Source organism: Babesia bigemina (assembly GCF_000981445.1).
Source record: "Babesia bigemina genome assembly Bbig001, chromosome : III".
Taxonomy (NCBI): Eukaryota; Apicomplexa; class Aconoidasida; order Piroplasmida; family Babesiidae; genus Babesia; species Babesia bigemina.
In genome coordinates, this window is record NC_027218.1 from 1,942,648 (window position 1) to 1,961,807 (window position 19,160).

A 19,160-nucleotide genomic window follows, 5' to 3' on the forward strand; every position below is an offset into this window, starting at 1 on the left:
CGTAAATGTGTTATTGGATTTACAACGACAGCAATGTCAACAAACAACTATGATACCACTGGAGACACAAACCAACATAACGACCAACATGAACTGACAATTAAATTGCCTAATTGCAATATGAGTTACCAAATGTGGGTTCAGTATTACTTGGCGTAGTAGTTCTCGATCTGTATGGTAGACAGTATAGCGCCCTCAATGGTCACGCAGCGGCACTGTCGTACAAGGTGTTACCTCTCTGCAACTCAAGGCATACAACAAACGGGACACAATACTGGCAGGGCTACAGAGGAATAGTGTCACTAGCCCGGGAATAGAAACAACAAACGAAGGAAATTTGGTGGAGATGGAGACTTGCAATATGAGGATGTCCAAGGAACTGTTGAAGCTCGGAGAGAGGGCGTTCACGTACCAAACAGGATTAGAGGTGGTATTTCTTTGTTAAAGGATGTGACTCCCAGATTTCATTACTACCGTGTGAATGACGATTGTTGACGAACAGGATGGATGCCCGCATGGATGCCACCAATTACGCTTGTCACCAGCACGACATGAAACCCGCAAGCCAGACAGCAGCGTGCGGCGCTGCCATGGTAAAATCAAACACCTGCCTGACGCAAGTATCCAAATATCACACAAAACGCAGATTAACGACGGAAAAAAAAATTTTCATAATCAAGGTCTATATATTATGTGAGGGAGATCTGTCGGTTGCTGAGTCTTACTGTCTCTCGCTATCACTCGTAACACAGATGCGTCACGAATATGAAATACATCTTGAACTGATTCATGTAGATTTCCTTCTGACAACGTGACAAAAGTGCCGAAGCCGTAAACTGCATCCGACTTCGCATCAAACAATTTCTCAACGAGAAACACCAAGTCACCAAGTGTTAATTTCCGATGCTCTTTCTCCTCAATTGGTAGTCGAATCGCGTTAGTTAGAGTTGGCGCGACTGCCATCTTTTGAATGGTGATGTAGTCCCACGCAGAAAATACCACACCCTTAAGCAGCGCCATTTCACTGCTGACTTCGCTCAACTCGGGAAAGTTTGCATGGTTTGCTATGTACTTCATTATGCTGAGATTGAAAAAATGATTACGAAGCCCGTGTTGTATATTCTTGTTTCGCTGGTAATCAACTAACCTCAAAGACGCTACTATTTTGGATAAGGCCAAAAGGCCAGAGCTGTTGTGATCAACGGCAAACCAAAGATGACCGTCTGACTTCGCATATGATATATTGCTTTCCTTAATAGTCTCTTTGCTTAACATGCCCCACGGAACTTGCCCGTCCTTCACCGGCACGTCATCGATTAAAGGAATAGCCTTATAAACTTCTAGCATAGCCATAGATGCAGCTATGCCAACAGTTGTGGAAATCGCAGGTACAATACGCTTAGCCATTTTTACAATAGTGGACATGTCCTTTTGGCCAATACCAAAATTGTACGCTCGCATATTGCTGGCTGCGAAGAGGTACATGCGATCACTTCCATCATTTTCGTTGAATGATAATGGCTGCAACTCCAGTTTGCCTTCCTGGCGCAACAATTTAGTCACGCCGACATCAGCAAAAAGCCTTTTTACAGCATCAACGCACATGATGAATTTTCGGTCATTTATCGGTATTTTCATCGCCTTAAAGTGAGATTCGATGATGCTTACTGCGCTTTTCATAAGTGTATTTGGGTAATCAAGCTGTCTACGTGGGCATAACCTCACAGAACGCATGGCACGCCTTTTAACGTTGGCCATGGCATCGATTAACATCTTCTTTAGGGGAAGATCCAACTTGAAATGCGCCGCATACGCTTTTGAAGCCCACTCATGAGGTGTTATTGTGGATGATAGAAGTTGGGAATTGCCCACTATCGATTCGATGACGTTTACGAAGTGCTTTTCTCCCAACTGCAAAGCAGATCTGATGGTACCCAGGGGGTTGATGTAGAATTTGTAAAATACATCATGCTGCTCTTTAAATAGCCACGAATATAGCTCAATAGCGTAGAACACAGCATCCTCTATGGTCTTAGGTACCCCTTTTACGGAGCAGCTGGCACCGGCGTCTAAGGAGGCTTCCGACCCAACAGTTGAGCTATACGTTTCAGTAAAATATGGCACGGATATGAACGTGCTGCACTGCATGCCATGTATCCCAGCCTCTACAAAAATGTGCGAATTCTCCACGGCATAGTTATCCATAAGCAACCTTGCATGTATATTATCCACTGCGGACAAGAAAATTGTGTTTTTGACTGAGGAGTTCGATGCCATTCGGAATTTCTCTGTGAATGCGATGCCCTTTGGGGTGTAATTTGGAAGACTACGGTTCGTGATACGTTGCAGATTCTTTACAGCTGCCTCAGCTTTGTTGCTTCCGACATCCGCCAGTGTGAAAAGGTTTTGCCGTGTCAGATTGGAAACATCTACCACATCGTCGTCCAGGACAGTTACATGCTCCACACCCATACGGGCTAGCATTTTGAGATATTCACACCCAAGTGCCCCTGCCCCTACTAATAAATATCCGCACTTGTTGGGTAGTTGTATGTGTGCCTTCGCATCCCCAATAGATATACCCACCCCATTTTTGGGAAATATATCGCTTCTGTCTACCACTATTACGTCTGCGGGTGTAAACATGGAAGTCAACCCCTTAATCGCCTCCTGTGCTGCCAGTGACCCTGCGCATATTGTAAATGATTTGTGTTAAACTCACCCAGTAGTGTGACGATGGCTGGTGCCTCAATATGCCTCAGTGTTGAAAACGTTTTAATCACGCGCTCATCCACATTAGGGTAGAGCATCTTGCAGGATTCAGCGAACCAAGTATCATTCACTTCTTCGTTGTCACCCGTTGGCTGCGTCCGACTCCCCTGCGCCGCCATAAGAGCTGCTGCGACGGCGGCGACCTTCTCATTAAATGCATTTTCTTCAGCAGGAGCTATAACTAGTCGCGCAGGACTTATGGTGTTTTCGCGAAACAAACGCAAGAATGATTCCCACAATCCGGGTTTCGTTCCGAACAATCCTTTAACCAAGTTCCCCAATGCAACGAATCGAAAGGTGGTTGGCGTATGCAGCTTTCGAACGTAGAATCCACATTTGGGCCACCCCCTTGTATCCGCATTAATGAAAATTTTAATAGCTTGATCGCTGATCGGTTCTACCTTAAGTACCTGGGTGTCAATAATAAGCCTGTCCGTGTCGATGGCGTCGCCTTCATTGTCATGCATGAGATACTTTGGCAAGGATATGCGTATAATATCACCTGGCGCATACTGCAATATATCCTTATCTGCCGATACGTCTATGGCAGAGTGTTCGCCGCCGGTAGACAAGGTGGCTTGATGCTCTGCATTTTGCATGTCCGAGGTTGCCTGAACTCGGTGTTGGTCACCAAAATCAGACAGCACTAGGCCATACACACCTATTGAAGTCACGTATATGAACTTCTTTTTGTTCCTTGCAACTTTGTTTACCTCTATTGCCTTGTGTACGGACTGGTCCACAAAGATAACTGCATGGTGGCACAACTTATCATAATCAGGCTCCTTCTCCAGTAGTTTCAAGTTTGCATCAGGTTGTAAGAGTAACGCCTGTGATACTACATCTTTAGAGCGCCCGGATTCGGCGTCCCAAATCTCCACGGCACCTACACCTGACCTGAGAAGGTGTGTAATGATCTCTGAAGAAACTTTGGAGGCTCCGACCAGCAGTACCCTTGATTGACGAAGTGATTCCACCCCTTCGTCGCTGACAACCATAGAGACTCTTGAGAATCTGCTATTGTACCCGTCATTTTGTTTGATTTGCTCCAATTGACGCGGTGGACACCCCGGAGCGGCCGGTACATCTTTGCAACTGCGATGATTGATGCTACACAACCTTCCCCCGCCGAAATGGGCTGACAACTGTTTTTCAAACGGTCTTCTGTTCCATCTACCGGCATGGACCGCCGAAATGACGGCTGTTGCAACCCATAACCTCAAAGTTAGAGATAACAAGGTTGGCGGCGCTGTTACGTTATCTACACGCCTTACAACTGGCGGAAACAGAATCATCGCTATGTACTACATATTTACACATTTACATGTCGATTTACATGTTTAGTAACGGATGGAAGGTCGTACACACTACACCGTAAGCACGCTGCAACGCAGCTAACAGCTTCATTTAAAAATAAACTGTCTATTTGTCCTGCAAATAGTTATTTTCTTGCAGGTACACTCTGGCTCGTTGTGTGGCTATTGAGACCTTGTTTAGCAGTTTCACTGCTTGGCTGTCGTCGACCTCCAGCTTTGTGAGCGTGACTTTTGCATCCTCTTCCACTTTCTTTAGCTTCTCCACATCATCTTCGTCTATAAACGAAATTGCCACGCCGCTCTTCCCTGATCTTGCCGTTCTCCCGACCCTGTGTATGTAATCCTCCGTGGTTCCCGGGAAGTCGAGATTGACGACAAACGAGACCGCCTGGATGTCAATACCTCTCGCAACCAGGTCTGTGGCAACTAGGATTTTGGAGACACCAGTTCTGAACTTTGCGAGGCAGGCGTTTCTCTTCCGTTGTTTCATGAGCGAGTGTATACACGTGGCCTTGAAATCCAAGAGATCCAGAGCTACCGCCACAAGTTGGCATCGCCGTTTGGTAGCTGTGAATATGATCCCCTGGTCCGTTTCGTTTTCCAGCAGTTGCGTCTGAAGGATGTGCACGAGGTACGGCAGGTGTACATGCTGCGGTAGGAAGAGGTAGTGTTGTTTGAGTTCCAGATCCCGGAACGAAGCCTCCTGACCCTTTGTGACGTCGAAGAAGTGAAACTGAACACCCTTGAATGAGTCACATAGCGCTCGTATAGCCTTTGTTATGGTGGCTGAGAAGAGATACGTAATCCTCCCTTCCTTGGTCGAGGGGAGGCAGCTGATGACCTTTTGCAAAGGTGCCTCGAATGACTGGTGCAGCAGTATATCTGCCTCGTCAAACACTAAGTACTTGACCTTTGCAAATACTTTTGCGATATTGCGTTCCTTCACGTCCACCTGCTCGGCCAACCTGCCTGGAGTGGCTATGACGACGTGCGGCCGCGCTTCGAGTTCCAGCGACTGCTGCACGATGTCCACACCTCCCACGCACACGCATATCTTGATGTTCATCTGAACCCCAAATATGTTGAACTGGTCTCCGATCTGGAATGCGAGCTCCCTTGATCCTGTGAGTACGAGGCCGAATACCCCGTAGGGATCTTTGGATAGTGCGATAAGTATGGGCCAACAGAAGCATATTGTTTTACCCGTTCCGGTCTGCGCACAGCCTATAACGTTATCGCCCTTGAGCGCCGCTGGTAAGCACAGCTCTTGGATTTTGGTCGGCGTGGTGATTCTGAGGCTGGCTGCCAAATCTATAAGCCACTCCGGAACCCCAAGTTCCTTGAAAGTCTTGCCAACAACCTTCGCATCATGTACAACCAGCTTTTCCTCGTCGGTGTTAGACACCTTTGCTTCTTTGTGTACATGTAGTTTCTTGCGTGGCTTGACCTCGGCTACAAGTTGCAACGGTTTGCTGTTGACATCTTCCAGAACCCAGCTTGACGCTTCCTGCTCTTGGACGTCACGTTTGACCTTGTCTTGTCCCATGGTTGATCACTGCTGCGTACGAGCCTCATCGCTCCTGCCTGCTGGGCATGATGAGCTATAATAACCGCGAATTACGCCTCGCTTATGACCACATATTGACGTAATTTGACGTCATTTGTTGATGTGTACCCATCTGCGATAATTTCTGCCTGAGGTGATCGCCGTTGCTTGTGCCTTCCATACCCGCGGCTCGGCTCATCACAAAATGTAATTTCACCCTACCGACATAGGCGACCACTTTTTTCCAGATCGTATTGGATTCTGTTTTATGCGCGTCTGTGGTGTGTTTCTGGAGCCAGTTTTTCACCATGGCGATAAGTGAGTTTTGCGCGGTGTCAAGTCACGGTTTTTCAGGGACTCAGTACGAGAACAGTAACGAAGTTGGTGTGTTTGCCACACTTACTAACTCCTACGCGCTTGTGACGTTGGGTAGTTCGTGCAATTTCGCAAGCGTGTTCGAGGCGGAGCTTTTGCCGCAGATCCCGGTGGTCCACACGACCATAGGCGGCACCCGTGTCGTCGGGAGTGTTTCAGTTGGTAGGTTGAGTTCACAATAGCCGTTATAACCGCCTGTCCGTATTCATGTTGTCCAGGAAACCGCAAGGGTCTCCTTGTCTCGAGCATTTGCACCGACACCGAGCTGCGCCACCTGCGCAATTCGCTGCCAGATGCGGTAGAAATTCGGCGCATAGACGACCGCCTGTCGGCCCTAGGGAACGTGATTACGTGCAACGACTATGTGGGTCTCATCCACGTGGACATGGACAAGGAGACCGAGGAGATCGTGGAGGACGTGCTGGGAATCGAGGTGTTCCGCAGTTCTATCGCAGGGAACGCGCTGATCGGGAGTTATTGCCGTTTCCAGAACAAGGGAGGTCTGGTTCACGTGAAGACCACCACCGACGAGATGGAGGAGCTGTCGCAGCTGCTTCAGATTCCCCTGACCTCCGGGACGATAAACCGGGGTTCGGACGTGATTGGCGGAGGTTGGTGGCACATTTGTCGTTTCATGGCTGTTCAGGACTGATTGCAAACGACTGGGTAGCGTTTTGTGGAATGTCTACAACTGCCACGGAGATTGCGACGGTGGAGCGCATTTTCCAGCTGTCGCGTCCAACGGAGCTGGACTCTTCGGTCACCGACTCACACACGCTACGCAACGCGTTGATCGACACGTTGATTTGATATCGGTGTCTAGCCGGCTCGCTTGTGCTGCTGCAACCACGTCGCCTCCGATGATGTTGGCACGGTGCGCTCATTAGATACGTTTGATGAGAACAAGGCCGACAATATTTTTACTTAGCGTACTTTTTCCTTTGGTTGAGGTCACCGGTCGTGCGCTTCGCGTGCCTAGCAGGTACTCACGCGCGTTCTGCGTGAGCCGCTCTACACTCTCCCCGTCTTCCTTGTGTCGGTATAATCGCTCCATCTCCACAATGTGCGCCATAAGCAATCTGGAAGCCGCGTCAACGACGGACAGCCTCGTCGATGTACCGGAAGGCGAAACACCCTCGCCCAGCAAGCCTTCCGCCCTGAAGACAAAGAAGACTGGCATAGAAAAGAAAGCACCCAAAAAGGCCGTGCAAACCAAGCTCTCTTTCAAGGCTGCCGGCGAGAAGGCGGTTCCCTGGGTGACCCTGCCTAAGCTCGGTATGATAGATCGATCTTGTCCTACAAGTGTACGCAGACCCTAATGAGGACAGAGCAGCAGCGTTCGCTGAGATTGCTGCCGCTAGCAAGCGATCAGGACTATACATCGGCGCTCACGTGTCTACTGCCGGCGGCCCCGATTTCGCGGTGCTTAATGCATACAACACTTGCGGTGGGTACAGATTTTGACTGGTGTTCCTCAGTTTGTTTTTGGTAGTGTCTAAGGTTGTGATTTTTTCCGCATAGCAATTCAGCCGCGTTTGATTATATAACATCTTTGTACACTTAAAAATGGTTACAAGTTTTTTTGGAATTTGAGGAATGTGTTGACTCCATTGTTAACATACACTGCAGGTCAGGCATTTGCGCTCTTTCTCAAAAACCAACGTCGATGGGACAGCCCCCCCTTGTCGGACAAAAGTATTAAGAAGTTTGCGGAGAACATAGAGAAGTGCAACTACGACTTGCGTTACGTTCTTCCCCACGGCTCCTACCTAATCAACATTGCCAACCCCGATCCCGAGAAGCGGAAGAAGTCGTACGAGCATTTCGTGGATGACATCCAGCGTTGCGAGAAACTCGGAATAACTCTGTACAACTTCCACCCGGGTACGTCCGGTATTTAAGTTGATAACGTCCTGCAGGGTCCACCGTCGGCATGTGCGACAAGTCCGAGGGCATCAGCAACATAGCGGTATGTGTTTTGTCTGTGTGCCAGTAACGTGTTCACAGAATTGCATCAATATGGCAATGAAGGAGACGAGCTCTGCCAAGATCGTTTTGGAGAATGCCGCAGGTCAGAAGAACGTGATCGGCTCCACCTTCGAGGACCTCCGCGACATCATCAATTTAGTCGAGAACAAGGAGAGGGTAAGCAGGCATTTTTGCGCGTAATATATCCTCAGATTGCCGTATGTTTGGACACGTGCCACCTTTTCGCCGCAGGTTAGTTAACCATATCCCTGCTGCCATGTCGTTCAGGCTACGACATCCGCACAAAGACCAAATTCGAGGAGGTGATGAAGTCGTTCGACAAGATTGTGGGCCTGAATTACCTGGTTGCAGTCCATCTCAACGACTGCAAGTCCGACCTGGGCAGCGGACTGGACCGCCACGAGAACATCGGCATCGGGAAGCTTACCCGCGAAACCTTCGAGTTCATTGCTAACAGCGGATACTTCCGCAACATGCCCATCATCCTCGAGACCCCCGACATCCACGGCGACGAAACTATTTACAAGCAGGAGGTGAAGGCGATGTACGGCCTTTTCAATGAAGAGAAATCCGAAGCTGCCGAGTAACCTGTACGCAGGCGCCCGAAGAGTCACCATCGGCTCGCCGCAGGCACACCACCTAGATAGACCCACATATGAGACTCTTTACGCCGCAATGTGCTCCCCGAATGTGTATGTGCCTGTCCGTGGAGCATAAGGTTAGCCGCCTATGGGGATCGAACCCATGACCTTTTGATTACGAATCAAACGCAATACCACTATGCTAAGGCGGCCTGCCTAAGGCCCTAAATATTACTTTCAGGTGTCAGTTACCTTTTCATGATACACCCATGGACTCGTATCATCATATTCACAGTGGCATTCGGCGTTTATGAATCCATGTAACAGTGTGTTGCGCGTTCTAATCTTAGCCTGCGCCCTGTGGGCGAGGAATCCCCGTGCGGATTGTCTATTGCACACTGCGTTCGTGCCGCACCTGGACGCTAGCCTTCCTAGACGATGCGGGCGGTATTTAGGTAGCACAGCTTCCGGGGAGCTCAGCAGCTCCCCGCCTGCCGGGAATCCGGCTGGTATGGGCAAAAAGAAGAACCTGTTCAAACACCAGTTCGACGACTATGCCGACGTTGGAGCTTCCACTGCCATCAAGTAAATTTCGAGCCTAGTGCGACCATTTCCGTGCAGGAAGGACGAAGAGCGGTGGCAGGACATTGTGATGGAAGAGATCGCAAAGAATCGCAATGTGGAGCCCTCGGACAACTTTTTGTTTGGGGAGTACAATGCGGACGAATACGTGCTAGGCAAGACGACACACAACGTGTCCGCCATGAGGAAGCCATCCTATAACTATCGGCTGTCCCCAGAAGGGCGAGTGAAGCTAGAGAATCGCATAATCCATCTGAAGCACATGGCAGCGACTAATCCGGGTACCCCCAAGGCGGTTCGGCCCAAACTTTGGATAGTCCGTCCCAGCTGCGGCAACTACTGCGAGCTTCTCGAGCGGGACGACGAGCGCCTGAGGTCTTTCGTGAAGCGCGTTCGCAAGCATTTTCCCAAGGAGCGTCTGGAGATCCTGAAGGTGAAGATCGACGTGAAGATGCCGTTGTGCGAGGTGTTCTTCGAGGGCGACATCACCGACATGGTGCGCATCTTCTACGCACGTGGCGGCACGCTTCAGTTTTACGTGGTGCCGCGCTTTTGGTCGCGTTGCCCGCTGCTCGAGAAGGACCCGCGGCTCGAGGCCAAATACGGCAAGTCGACGGCGCCGGGCCTCTTCCCCCAATGGGATGAGGACGGAATGCTGGAGGAGCTGATGGACTGCATGGACGTACGACCAGACTACGCGCTGGTAGGTGTGCTATGTTTACGTTCAACTTTTATCAGGAGTTCCGCCTGCCCAACGCGTGGCAGCTCCTTCCCATGGTGCCGGAGCACGATCGGGCCCTGATGGTTTCGCTGTTCGAAAAGGTGCACTGGCCCACGCGCCTCCGTGTCCAAAATGCATTTGAACAGGGCATCGAAGACTATCGCGACGTAATTTCTGACGAGTACGCGGAGCTGCAGCGCCTCGACCGCGGGCGCAGCAACATTTTGGACTACTGGCTGTGAGTTGTGTGCCGGTCCCTCTCATTTTGCGTAGGCCACCGTTAGAGCAATGAAGTGTGATAATGTGTTGCAGTCCAGCCGTTATATCGGCACCTTTTACTCGTCCTGCTCTTGTACGTGCTCATCAACCTCAACCGCATCTTCCTCGTCATAACTGTCCTCATCGAAGTCCTCGTCGCCATCCTGCGCATTTTAGACACTCACTCATTTCTATACTAACTGATTCGTCCTCTGATTGTGAGACCAATGGCTCGATGAGCGAATTCATTTGCGAGATGCCCTCAAAGATGTTTTCCACCTGTTCCGCCTGTGCTGGTGCTAGGATGACTACGGGTATGTCGCCCTCCTCGTCGTCGGCACTGTCTCCTTGGAGTTGTATGAATACGCATGGCGTCTCACAGAGCGCCTTGTCCTTTGAAACGGCGTGGAGCACCATTCCCAGGTAGGGGAAGGCGTAGGAAACCGTGGAAGTGTCGCAGGCTATCCAGACTAGCCTGGAAGTCGTTATGTATAGCGTTCCATTGCCTGCGCGCTTTTGTACCGACGACACAGACCACACTAACCGTGGTTTTCGTTGTTAAACTTCAGGATAACGTCGGTGTACGTGGCGTGCACCTGTTCGTTGTTTGCGGTGTCGAGCATGGGCGTGTTGTCGACGTTCCGTTCGATATTTCTCTGGTAGCCTTGGAAGGTTGCCATTTTGTATACCAGCGGGAATTTCAACGAAACATTGGCATCTATACGGCCATTTACGCCGTTCGATTTCCCGATTGGGGGGCCGGGTGTGACATTGCATTCCTCGGACCGACCACCCGGCGGCACCAAGCGCGACAAGTGGCGCATATTTTAAATCTCCACATATCATAATTGGCGGTGTGTCTGCCTTCCATGCTGTTATCGCACGATGTGTAACCGGTAGTCCACCGGGCTGGCGTGACGTGTCTAACGCCCTGTGAACCGCGGCGCAATGCAGTCGCTCGACCGCTACCTGGGGATTGCGCTCAGCGGCAGCTACTTGTCGTACTGCCTCATCGTGAAGGATGTGTTGCGCAAGGCGGGATCCATTTCGCTGCGTTGCTCGTCATTGCAGCATCCCAGCAGGATCGCCGAGGCGTTCAAGATGCTCCGCGGCAGCATGAGCCCGGCAGAAACGCCTGGCAGCACATCACCTGCGTGTTTCGTGGGGATGCGCGGTGATAACGTCACTCCGCGCTCCGACTTGGCTGCCCGCCGGGCCTACAACCGCTGTCGAGTCCGTACCATCGTCGAGTGCCAGTCGGACGCTATATTTGGGTACGGCGCAGAATGAGATGTCGACACTGTTCAGAAACAAGCCCGTAATATTCAAAGAGCGCGAGCTTTACAGCACGATAGGTAGGCTTTCCCGGATAATGCATGCACATCTGATGGCAGGCCGCATCACCAACGAGAAAATCATGGGCACCAGCTGCCTCGTCACGTGCGCCAGGAAACGGTTCACGAGCCTGTTGTCCGTGGACGCCGCGCAGTTCAGCGGTATCGCAGTGGCGTGGGCCACAGCCGTGTGCCTAAAGGTGGGTGGCCCCCAACGGCGCCGGTAACCTGTGCAGCGCCGCATGGAGATAGAGTCCATGAAACTAGACGAGAGCTTCATGCAGTCCGTCGAGTCACGCGTGAGGCGCGACCGCATAGTGGTCGAGCTGGCCGAGATGCTGGAGAAGAACAAAGACGCCGCCGCTGGTGAGTTGCTTGATGTCGCCCCGCCAACACCTCGCAGCGGCCGACCTCCAGGAGGCGCTCCGGAGCCGCATAAGTTCACTAGTAGACAAGCATTTGGACAAATTAGTGTAATCACGTTCCGTATCGTTTCCTGTGGAATATGCTATTGTGCGGCGGCGCCATGTAGAAGGCGATAATCTTCAGGCCCCCTTCGGCGGCCGTCAGTTCCATGTGCACCAGGAACTTCGACTTGTTGATCCCCAGGTACCTCCCGATCGCCAGAGGCTGCTGTGCCACTTCAGCATCGTCCTCCGGTTCCGCGCTCTTGAGCTGCTTCAGGTGCTGGAGCGACGCCCTGAACAGCGCCGGTGGTTGGTGCAGGTACTTCTTGATACAGGGTGCGTCACTAAATTTCCTCGGCCCGATGTAAATCTTCTGTCGCGTGTTAATCCTGGCGTTTTCGGTCGCCGGCTTTTCCCGGTTCGATTTCCCCTCGACGCCGAACAGCTCCTCCTCGATTTTTATGGCGTACAGGTTGTTGGAAGTCTGAATGAAGATGCGATTCAGCTGGTCCTTATTGTACCAAATTGCGTTGTATATCTGCACGTTGCTGTTGCAGATCCTATTCGGGACCCTGTGTATGGTCTCGCCGTCGTATGCGATGATGGTGCGCATTTCCACGTTGTAGAAGTAGTAGAGCGAGCCCTTGGAAAATACCGCGAGGTACTTGAAATCGGGGCTCGCACAGGTGGATACCACCCTGTATCCGTTTTCAAACCTGGGCAGCTCGTGTATCGTCTCGGTTTCCAGGTCGAGGAGGTACACGAACCCCTCCAGGCTGTACAACGTGATCAGTCTGCGTTGCAGCTTCTCGTCGAGGTTGAATCGCGCAACGTCGATCTTTATGATGGGGTCGCTGATGTGGTGCTGCAATTGGCGCATCTCCCCGGTTTCGACATTGAACCTTGACAGGCGGAACTTGGTGTCACCCTTTTCGAGGTGCGACAGTAGTAGTTCGGTGTTGGACACGAAATGCATCGCGTGGACAATCATTTCTTGCACCTGTTGGTCACTGGACCTTATTTCCAGATTTTCGGCACAAAATCGTAGTAACCGCATATGCTTTTGGTTGGCGATTGCCATTACACTTGCGTCCGGCGACAATTGCGCCGCGACGATTTGCCCTCCCTCCCGCTTGAGTTTGATGGCGGCTAGCTTGTACGGCATTTCGGTATCATCCGGCGACTCCCTGGGCACGTACCACAGGTCGCAGTGGTCCCGGTACCGGCACAGCGCCAGCGTCTTGTCCTTGCTCATGACCACTGGCGAGCCCACCCAGCTCGGGATGTTGAGCAGTATGAGGTTGGTCCTGCACCTCTTGTTGTTCTGGTGCTTGAGCCCTCTGGATATGGTGAGTATGCCGTCGCTGCCGCTGCTAACTATCCGGTCGTCGTTCGGGTGCACTGCGAAGCACCTCACGTCGCCCTTGTGGTAATACTTGACCCCGTTGGCACTCCACCCGGCAGGGGCATTCTGCTTCAGGTAGTTCCTCTCGTTGTAGGCGTAGACCGTAATTTGCGTGTCCACGCCGCCGGAGAAGAGCGTGTCGCCGTCGGCACCGACGGCCAGACACAGCACGTCAGCACAGTGTTGCGTGAACATTTTGTGCATAGTGCAGGTCTTCACATCCCATAGGATAACGTTGCCGGCGGAATCCCCACTGGCTAGCATCTGGTGCTTCTCTATGAACACCAGCGCCCATATTTGCGGCTCCTGTTGGTCGTCTGCGGTGTTCGCTAGCCGGTTCTCCTCGGCAGCAGCATCCGTCTCCGCTTCCGCTTCTGCTTCGGAATCTGCATTGCCCGTCTTCCTCTTTTTGGAGACAGGGGGCCCCTGCTTCTTCAGCCCCGGCACCTTTATTTTGGTGGCCGGCGCCTCGGAAGACGGGCCATGCCTGAAGATGATGGCATCCGCAGTCCCGCAGAAGAACGACCCATCAGGTAGCGCGCACACGCTCAGTATGCTCTTGGTGTGACAGGCGTACACCTTATCGAATTCAAGTTCCGGGTCCCTGGTGTGCCTGTCGTCTGAGCTCCAGAGCCGGAATGCCCGGACTCTTCCATCGTCACATGCGATAAGGACCCTTGTACCACACTGCGTCAGCGCAGCCGAGAATATGGCTCCTCCGTAGGAACAACACGACCTCTGCATCACTTGACATTACACACCGTGTGGCACCTACCACTGGCAGGAGAAGCTCCAGGTCCCAGTCGGTGATGACGGCGTGCAAGCCAATGGTGATAATTCGGTACCCGCTGAGGGTTTTCCCGACCAAGCCGTCAGTCTTGGGTATCCAGATGATCGTTCGTATCGCCGCGTGCTCGTCCGACTCGCGTAGCGACTGCATTCGATGAGCTGCGGTATCGCGGCTGGGCTGTGTAAAAGGTAGGATCACATCACATACGGCCGTGAACTGCCTACACCTCCCTTCATGTACACATAGTGATGTGATTCCACCGCTGCCACGCCACTTGCTTCACCGACTTACCGTTATATGCACTCTGGTTTCGACGTTGTAAATCTCGACAGCGAAGGGTTGCCTTGCCGCCGCGATGTACTGCCCGCATGGCGAGAACGCTACGGCGTTCACGCTGGAGGTGGTGGAGTCGTAGATGCTCACCAGCGAGAGTTGGTGAGCCATGTTTGGGCTAATAGCGGTTGGGTACCATCCACGTCCGAGCGTCACCCGGAAACGATCGCCGTCTACTGCTTCCTCATGGTGAAAGATTGCGTTCCCAACTGCCCAGATTCTCTTAAGTTGCGATAATGTTGTGCGATATGTTGTAACGCTCGGGCGCCTTACCGTCGGCTCGGAGCGCGACTCCCGCGGATGCGGCCTTCCGCGATTGCCCTCCAAGGGCGCCGGCATCCCACGGTACACCACCCGGCTATCATTTTATCGAAGCGTGCTAATAGATAACAGCTATGTGCGAACACCCATGGTAGTCGGTATGTTGAAACTCCTTGGCTCACAGCGGCAGCTGCCGCAATAGCCGCCGTAACCTGCTCCGCAACACCGCACCTCGGCCTTCCACTACATATTCGGCATAGTGTTTTGAAGCGCTTCTGATGCCGCGTTTCCAGGGGTGTGATTATTTCGGGTCTAAAGGCGAACCCGCAGGTCGTTTGGGTTAGGTAACGTTGGCCGTTTTCACGGCTTCCCAGCCGCGTTGAAGCTGAATCGCTGTTCCACCTGTGGCTTTCAAATGCGAAAATCCGCTAAATTGCCAACAACAAATCGCTGATAAGCCGGATAGAGGGAATCACTTCTACACAGTACTGCCGCTCAGCGACCCATTACTGATGCTACCGATGTGTAGCGGGTGTTCCGATTCCACATTACTTAGCGCACAAACCGCTGCAGCTGGAAGGCTGCGTGTACGCTGTATGTCGAGGTGTATGTGTAACAGGTGCACCCCCGATACTGCCTGCAGACACGCGTCTCCCAGAGCCACAGTAAACTGAAGCGAACAATTCTACCTGTACACCGGCCGTTGTACGGCCAATTCTAATATTGTCTGCGTATGTGCGGAGGAAGAAGGGATTTGCAACTGACTGTTTCATCTGCTGGAGTCGCCGCTTTCGTAACTCTAGCAGTTTGACAAGTCAATGGAATCCCCCAGAGTAGCAAATAGTTTGATCGTTACGTGATTTGTCGACCGGTTCACGCTGGTCTAGATGGCAGCCGCCCTCAAAGGGTGCCTCTGGAAGCACTGATTTCATATTTCCTTCTACGAGACTGTTTGGCGCGAGGTAGTCCAGAATGGCAGATAGAAGCGAGACTGATTCTCCTGACTCGTTAGGTAAGTCAAATCCACGCGCCAATCGTGCCTCCATTATTCCCACTCTCATGCACCTACAGCTGAACGTCAGTTTGAGATCGCAAACCTCCGCGCGCGCTTTCACAATCGCATCCCCGTTATCTGCATCGCTAAAAAGTTCAGCACGCTCCACATTGACAAGTCCAAGTAGGTTACGCCTTTACTCATGGGCCTATACGGGTGCTGCAACGCACTTGCGTGCCTAATTGCATAAGCCTCTGTTGCTCTGTAACGGACCACATAACATCCACTTTGGTTGTTTTCTGTATGCGTATGCATCGAAATTAAAAGTCAGATCTTCATTGTGTTCAGGTTTCTGGTGCCGGCCAACATGATGTATGCCGAGTTCAAGTACATCTTGCAGAAGCACCTGGTCACCGAGAACATCGAAAAGCCCGAGTACGTTGGGAAGAACGCAGCTCTGTACCTCTACGTGGGAGGGATAATCCCGATGGCGCAGGCGCTGATGGGCGAGCTGTTCCAGAAGCACCGCTCGGAGGAGGGTGTCCTCTACATGACCTACGCTAACGAGAACACGCTGGGCTGATGCAGTTGCCATCACCGCCCTTGTAGATGGGTATACACGTCTGTTTATTCCTGAAAACAACAAGATTTAAACACATACCCCATTGTATCATCCCAACGTGCTCAGTTCCGTGTCGTTTTCGAGGTCGGCCACATTAGTGTTCATTTCGCCCTAGTGGCATCCAGCCACCATAAAGGTTGGCATGTGATGTTTGTGGCGGTTGTAGCGTTCGCTGCGCTCTATATCTTCCCTGTTTGCCTGTCTGTTTCGCCATCGCGGTTACACATCGGCGTTTTGGGCGCTACGGAGGTTGGTAATAGGCGTAGAGCCGCTCATAATCATGCACATCGCAATATAAAATCGCAATTCGCGCCGTTGTCATCCTTGCAGAGGTGCGATGGCGCGACTGTTACGGGTGTGCGCGATCACTGCGCATTCCTGGCGAATTCGGGCGCCTTCTGCGGTAAAACTATAATTAGAAGAGCTATTGATGCCTATGGCGACGAAGGATGTTTAGTGGAAGATCCCCGTGATGTTGGAGTCGATGCACCGTCTACGGAATCCATCGCATCGACACGCGAACGGATAAAATCGTTAAGCGAGCAGCTTACTGGAGCGAGCGATCATCGCGAAAGGGTGCAGATACTGGCAACTCATGGCGCTAGCCTGTTCAAAGGAGCGCCGGAACCATCAGTATTGCGGGAGCCGCCACTGAGCTTGTCTGAGAGCAAGCGGTTTCGTATGCCTGATTCTGGGCAGGTGTCTAGCACCTCCCGCAACTATATCCTGTTCCCGCCTCCATGTGAGGTAGATTACAACCTGGTACCTGGCTGTGTGTCGTCTATTTATGTCGCTGTCTATGTGGACAACCACGGTGTGGTGCATGTGGACGGGACGTCTGACTCGCTCATAACCAAGGCAACCTTGGCGCTCATCCTCGATTCCGTGGAGCTTAGGCACTCTACTGAAGTGCTTGGCATGCAGGCGCGCGATGTCGGTCATGAGTCAACGCTCGCCGGCCTGGGTTTCATGAAACGCGACGGAGTGGGCACAATCTTGAACCACATAAAGTCCGAGGTGCGGTCGCAGTCTGATCGACTGAAGATCGTGAATAAACCGCAAAGGCGCATCAGTAAAAGGAGTGCTAAAAGGTGAGTTTGCGTGCGGTAGCAGCATGCCCGCCTGCACATAATCTCTACATGTCCGTTCAGGGTGGCGGCGTTGTTGAGCGGCGGGGTGGACTCGTCCGTGGCGTTGTGGCTGTTGAAGTCCCGCGGCTACGACGTGGAAGCGTTCTACCTGAAGGTCTGGGGCGTAGAGAAGGCCGAGGATACGGGTTCGTGCATCAGTGCAAATCGACAATGACGTCCCAGGAAACTGCGAATGGGCTACTGACGTCGACCACGCCATGAACGTGTGCTCTACGCTGGATGTACCGCTACATATACTACCGTTCCAGGACCTCTATCACGAGCAGGTACTACGCCCATACGTTGAGGGCACCCGGTATGTCTTTGTGTCTGCTCTTCATGGTGTTCAGACTGGGCGAGACCCCGAATCCCGACATTTGCTGCAACGAGTTCATAAAGTTCGGGGCGTTTGCAGACTATGCTACGCGATGGGGCTTTAGTCACGTCGCCTCAGGCCACTACGCGTCCGTGGTTGAAGACGTGTCTAAAATCGACCATCCGAGCTGCGGTCCTGACGCCACACCCAAATCATGCGGCGAACGCATCACTCGACTGCAGCTATGCAAGGATCTCAAGAAGGACCAGACGTACTTTCTCAGCCGCTTGACCCAACGTCAGTTGCAGCAGGTCATCTTCCCTCTCTGTCGGCTGCTTAAGGTCGAGGTAAGCGTCCCCACCCAAACTCATTCTACACGGGTCAGGTGAGAGCGATCGCCCGCACGCTAGGATTCACGAACCACGCCCGCAAAGACTCAGTGGGCCTCTGCTTTTTAGGCAAGGTGGACGTCCACTCGTTCCTGGCCGAGCGCCTGGGTCAGATGCCAGGGCCCATAGTGGACTGCGATAGCGGTGAATGCATCGGAGAACACCCGGGCTTGTACCACTTCACGGTGGGTCAGCGGGAGGGCATTGCAGAGTACCTAAGTTCGGTGCGCGAGACCCACCGCGCCCGGTACGTGGTCCGTAAGGACGTGGCGACGAATACGTTGTACGTAACCTCGAGCTATCACTGCGGAAGGTACGTGACAGAAGGCGGCGTGCGGCGCCGTTTCGAGATAAGCGATTTGACGTGGACGGTGCCAGACTATTCGAGGCACATTACATGCGAAGGTAGGAGTTTAATTTTTTGCACAATACCCCGTAGGCGTAGGTGCACCCATATTGGCCCTGAAGCTGCGCCACTCTCCGTCGTTTTCACGGGGCGTTATCGAGTTCGACGATCCCAAGAATCCTACCCGCGCGTCGGTCAACCTTTACCGCGCAGACGTTGGAGTAGCGAGCGGCCAGTACGCCGCATTTTATGCAGGCGACGAGTGCATCGGTGCGGGAAAGATGGTGGCTAGTGTGATCTAACGGTTAGGAATTTTCCAGCCAGTTAGACTCCTTTTGAATCAGGTTGCGCAGAAAATTCTTGTCTGCGCACGAGAAATATTTTCCTAGTCGCATCGGTGATTCACATTACTTATTACTATAAAACAATACTGCAAAATTTTATAGAAGAGCGATTTGCCGATATTTCAAATTACGTATCGAGGGGCAAGTGCCAGAAACCGCTGTGACGTACTGCGCTTCACGTTACAGTGGCATGTCCGTTGAGCGATTGTATCTTCGGCTAAACATTGGAACCGAGTGTGATTCGATGCTTGTTTCCGCACTAATTTGTGAGGTCAGAAACCTTCGAATCATACGGAGAGCCCCGTAAACAACTGAAGCTGCTGTTGCACAACCTTGTTTTCTTCAACGG

General features: G+C 52.1%; 10 protein-coding genes across 10 annotated transcripts; 6 read left to right on the forward strand and 4 right to left on the reverse strand.

The window, feature by feature from the left end:
• Nucleotides 1-675: 675 nt before the first annotated feature.
• Nucleotides 676-4,067, reverse strand: BBBOND_0307930 (ThiF family protein, putative; the record flags this gene model as incomplete). The annotated part of the gene is made up of 2 exons (XM_012913621.1): nucleotides 676-2,687; nucleotides 2,723-4,067. The coding sequence occupies 2 exons, from the start codon at nucleotides 4,065-4,067 to the stop codon at nucleotides 676-678; spliced, it is 3,357 nt and encodes a 1,118-aa protein (XP_012769075.1).
• A 127-nt stretch (nucleotides 4,068-4,194) lies between these two features.
• BBBOND_0307940 (DEAD/DEAH box helicase family protein, putative) lies at nucleotides 4,195-5,634 on the reverse strand (the record flags this gene model as incomplete). Its single annotated transcript, XM_012913622.1, has 1 exon — nucleotides 4,195-5,634. One exon carries the CDS (start codon nucleotides 5,632-5,634, stop codon nucleotides 4,195-4,197), a length of 1,440 nt encoding a protein of 479 aa, XP_012769076.1.
• Nucleotides 5,635-5,942: 308 nt separating this feature from the next.
• On the forward strand, nucleotides 5,943-6,819 carry BBBOND_0307950 (translation initiation factor eIF-6 family protein, putative; the record flags this gene model as incomplete). Its single annotated transcript, XM_012913623.1, has 4 exons — nucleotides 5,943-5,952; nucleotides 5,989-6,171; nucleotides 6,228-6,620; nucleotides 6,656-6,819. The coding sequence occupies 4 exons, from the start codon at nucleotides 5,943-5,945 to the stop codon at nucleotides 6,817-6,819; spliced, it is 750 nt and encodes a 249-aa protein (XP_012769077.1).
• A 251-nt stretch (nucleotides 6,820-7,070) lies between these two features.
• BBBOND_0307960 (apurinic endonuclease (APN1) family protein, putative) lies at nucleotides 7,071-8,585 on the forward strand (the record flags this gene model as incomplete). The annotated part of the gene is made up of 7 exons (XM_012913624.1): nucleotides 7,071-7,284; nucleotides 7,322-7,456; nucleotides 7,639-7,893; nucleotides 7,929-7,978; nucleotides 8,017-8,154; nucleotides 8,190-8,229; nucleotides 8,266-8,585. 7 exons carry the CDS (start codon nucleotides 7,071-7,073, stop codon nucleotides 8,583-8,585), a joined length of 1,152 nt encoding a protein of 383 aa, XP_012769078.1.
• A 304-nt stretch (nucleotides 8,586-8,889) lies between these two features.
• BBBOND_0307970 (membrane protein, putative) lies at nucleotides 8,890-10,124 on the forward strand (the record flags this gene model as incomplete). Its single annotated transcript, XM_012913625.1, has 3 exons — nucleotides 8,890-9,164; nucleotides 9,201-9,864; nucleotides 9,900-10,124. The coding sequence occupies 3 exons, from the start codon at nucleotides 8,890-8,892 to the stop codon at nucleotides 10,122-10,124; spliced, it is 1,164 nt and encodes a 387-aa protein (XP_012769079.1).
• A 93-nt stretch (nucleotides 10,125-10,217) lies between these two features.
• Nucleotides 10,218-10,820, reverse strand: BBBOND_0307980 (Methylosome subunit pICln; the record flags this gene model as incomplete). Its single annotated transcript, XM_012913626.1, has 3 exons — nucleotides 10,218-10,304; nucleotides 10,342-10,646; nucleotides 10,685-10,820. 3 exons carry the CDS (start codon nucleotides 10,818-10,820, stop codon nucleotides 10,218-10,220), a joined length of 528 nt encoding a protein of 175 aa, XP_012769080.1.
• Nucleotides 10,821-11,088: 268 nt separating this feature from the next.
• On the forward strand, nucleotides 11,089-11,951 carry BBBOND_0307990 (hypothetical protein, conserved; the record flags this gene model as incomplete). The annotated part of the gene is made up of 4 exons (XM_012913627.1): nucleotides 11,089-11,414; nucleotides 11,449-11,674; nucleotides 11,711-11,840; nucleotides 11,878-11,951. The coding sequence occupies 4 exons, from the start codon at nucleotides 11,089-11,091 to the stop codon at nucleotides 11,949-11,951; spliced, it is 756 nt and encodes a 251-aa protein (XP_012769081.1).
• On the reverse strand, nucleotides 11,952-14,520 carry BBBOND_0308000 (WD domain, G-beta repeat containing protein, putative; the record flags this gene model as incomplete). The annotated part of the gene is made up of 3 exons (XM_012913628.1): nucleotides 11,952-14,024; nucleotides 14,062-14,220; nucleotides 14,368-14,520. 3 exons carry the CDS (start codon nucleotides 14,518-14,520, stop codon nucleotides 11,952-11,954), a joined length of 2,385 nt encoding a protein of 794 aa, XP_012769082.1.
• Nucleotides 14,521-15,642: 1,122 nt separating this feature from the next.
• Nucleotides 15,643-16,247, forward strand: BBBOND_0308010 (Autophagy-related protein 8; the record flags this gene model as incomplete). The annotated part of the gene is made up of 3 exons (XM_012913629.1): nucleotides 15,643-15,682; nucleotides 15,742-15,847; nucleotides 16,013-16,247. The coding sequence occupies 3 exons, from the start codon at nucleotides 15,643-15,645 to the stop codon at nucleotides 16,245-16,247; spliced, it is 381 nt and encodes a 126-aa protein (XP_012769083.1).
• A 186-nt stretch (nucleotides 16,248-16,433) lies between these two features.
• BBBOND_0308020 (tRNA methyl transferase family protein, putative) lies at nucleotides 16,434-18,769 on the forward strand (the record flags this gene model as incomplete). Its single annotated transcript, XM_012913630.1, has 6 exons — nucleotides 16,434-17,377; nucleotides 17,438-17,562; nucleotides 17,600-17,732; nucleotides 17,767-18,079; nucleotides 18,118-18,526; nucleotides 18,561-18,769. 6 exons carry the CDS (start codon nucleotides 16,434-16,436, stop codon nucleotides 18,767-18,769), a joined length of 2,133 nt encoding a protein of 710 aa, XP_012769084.1.
• Between the last annotated feature and the right edge of the window lie 391 nt (nucleotides 18,770-19,160).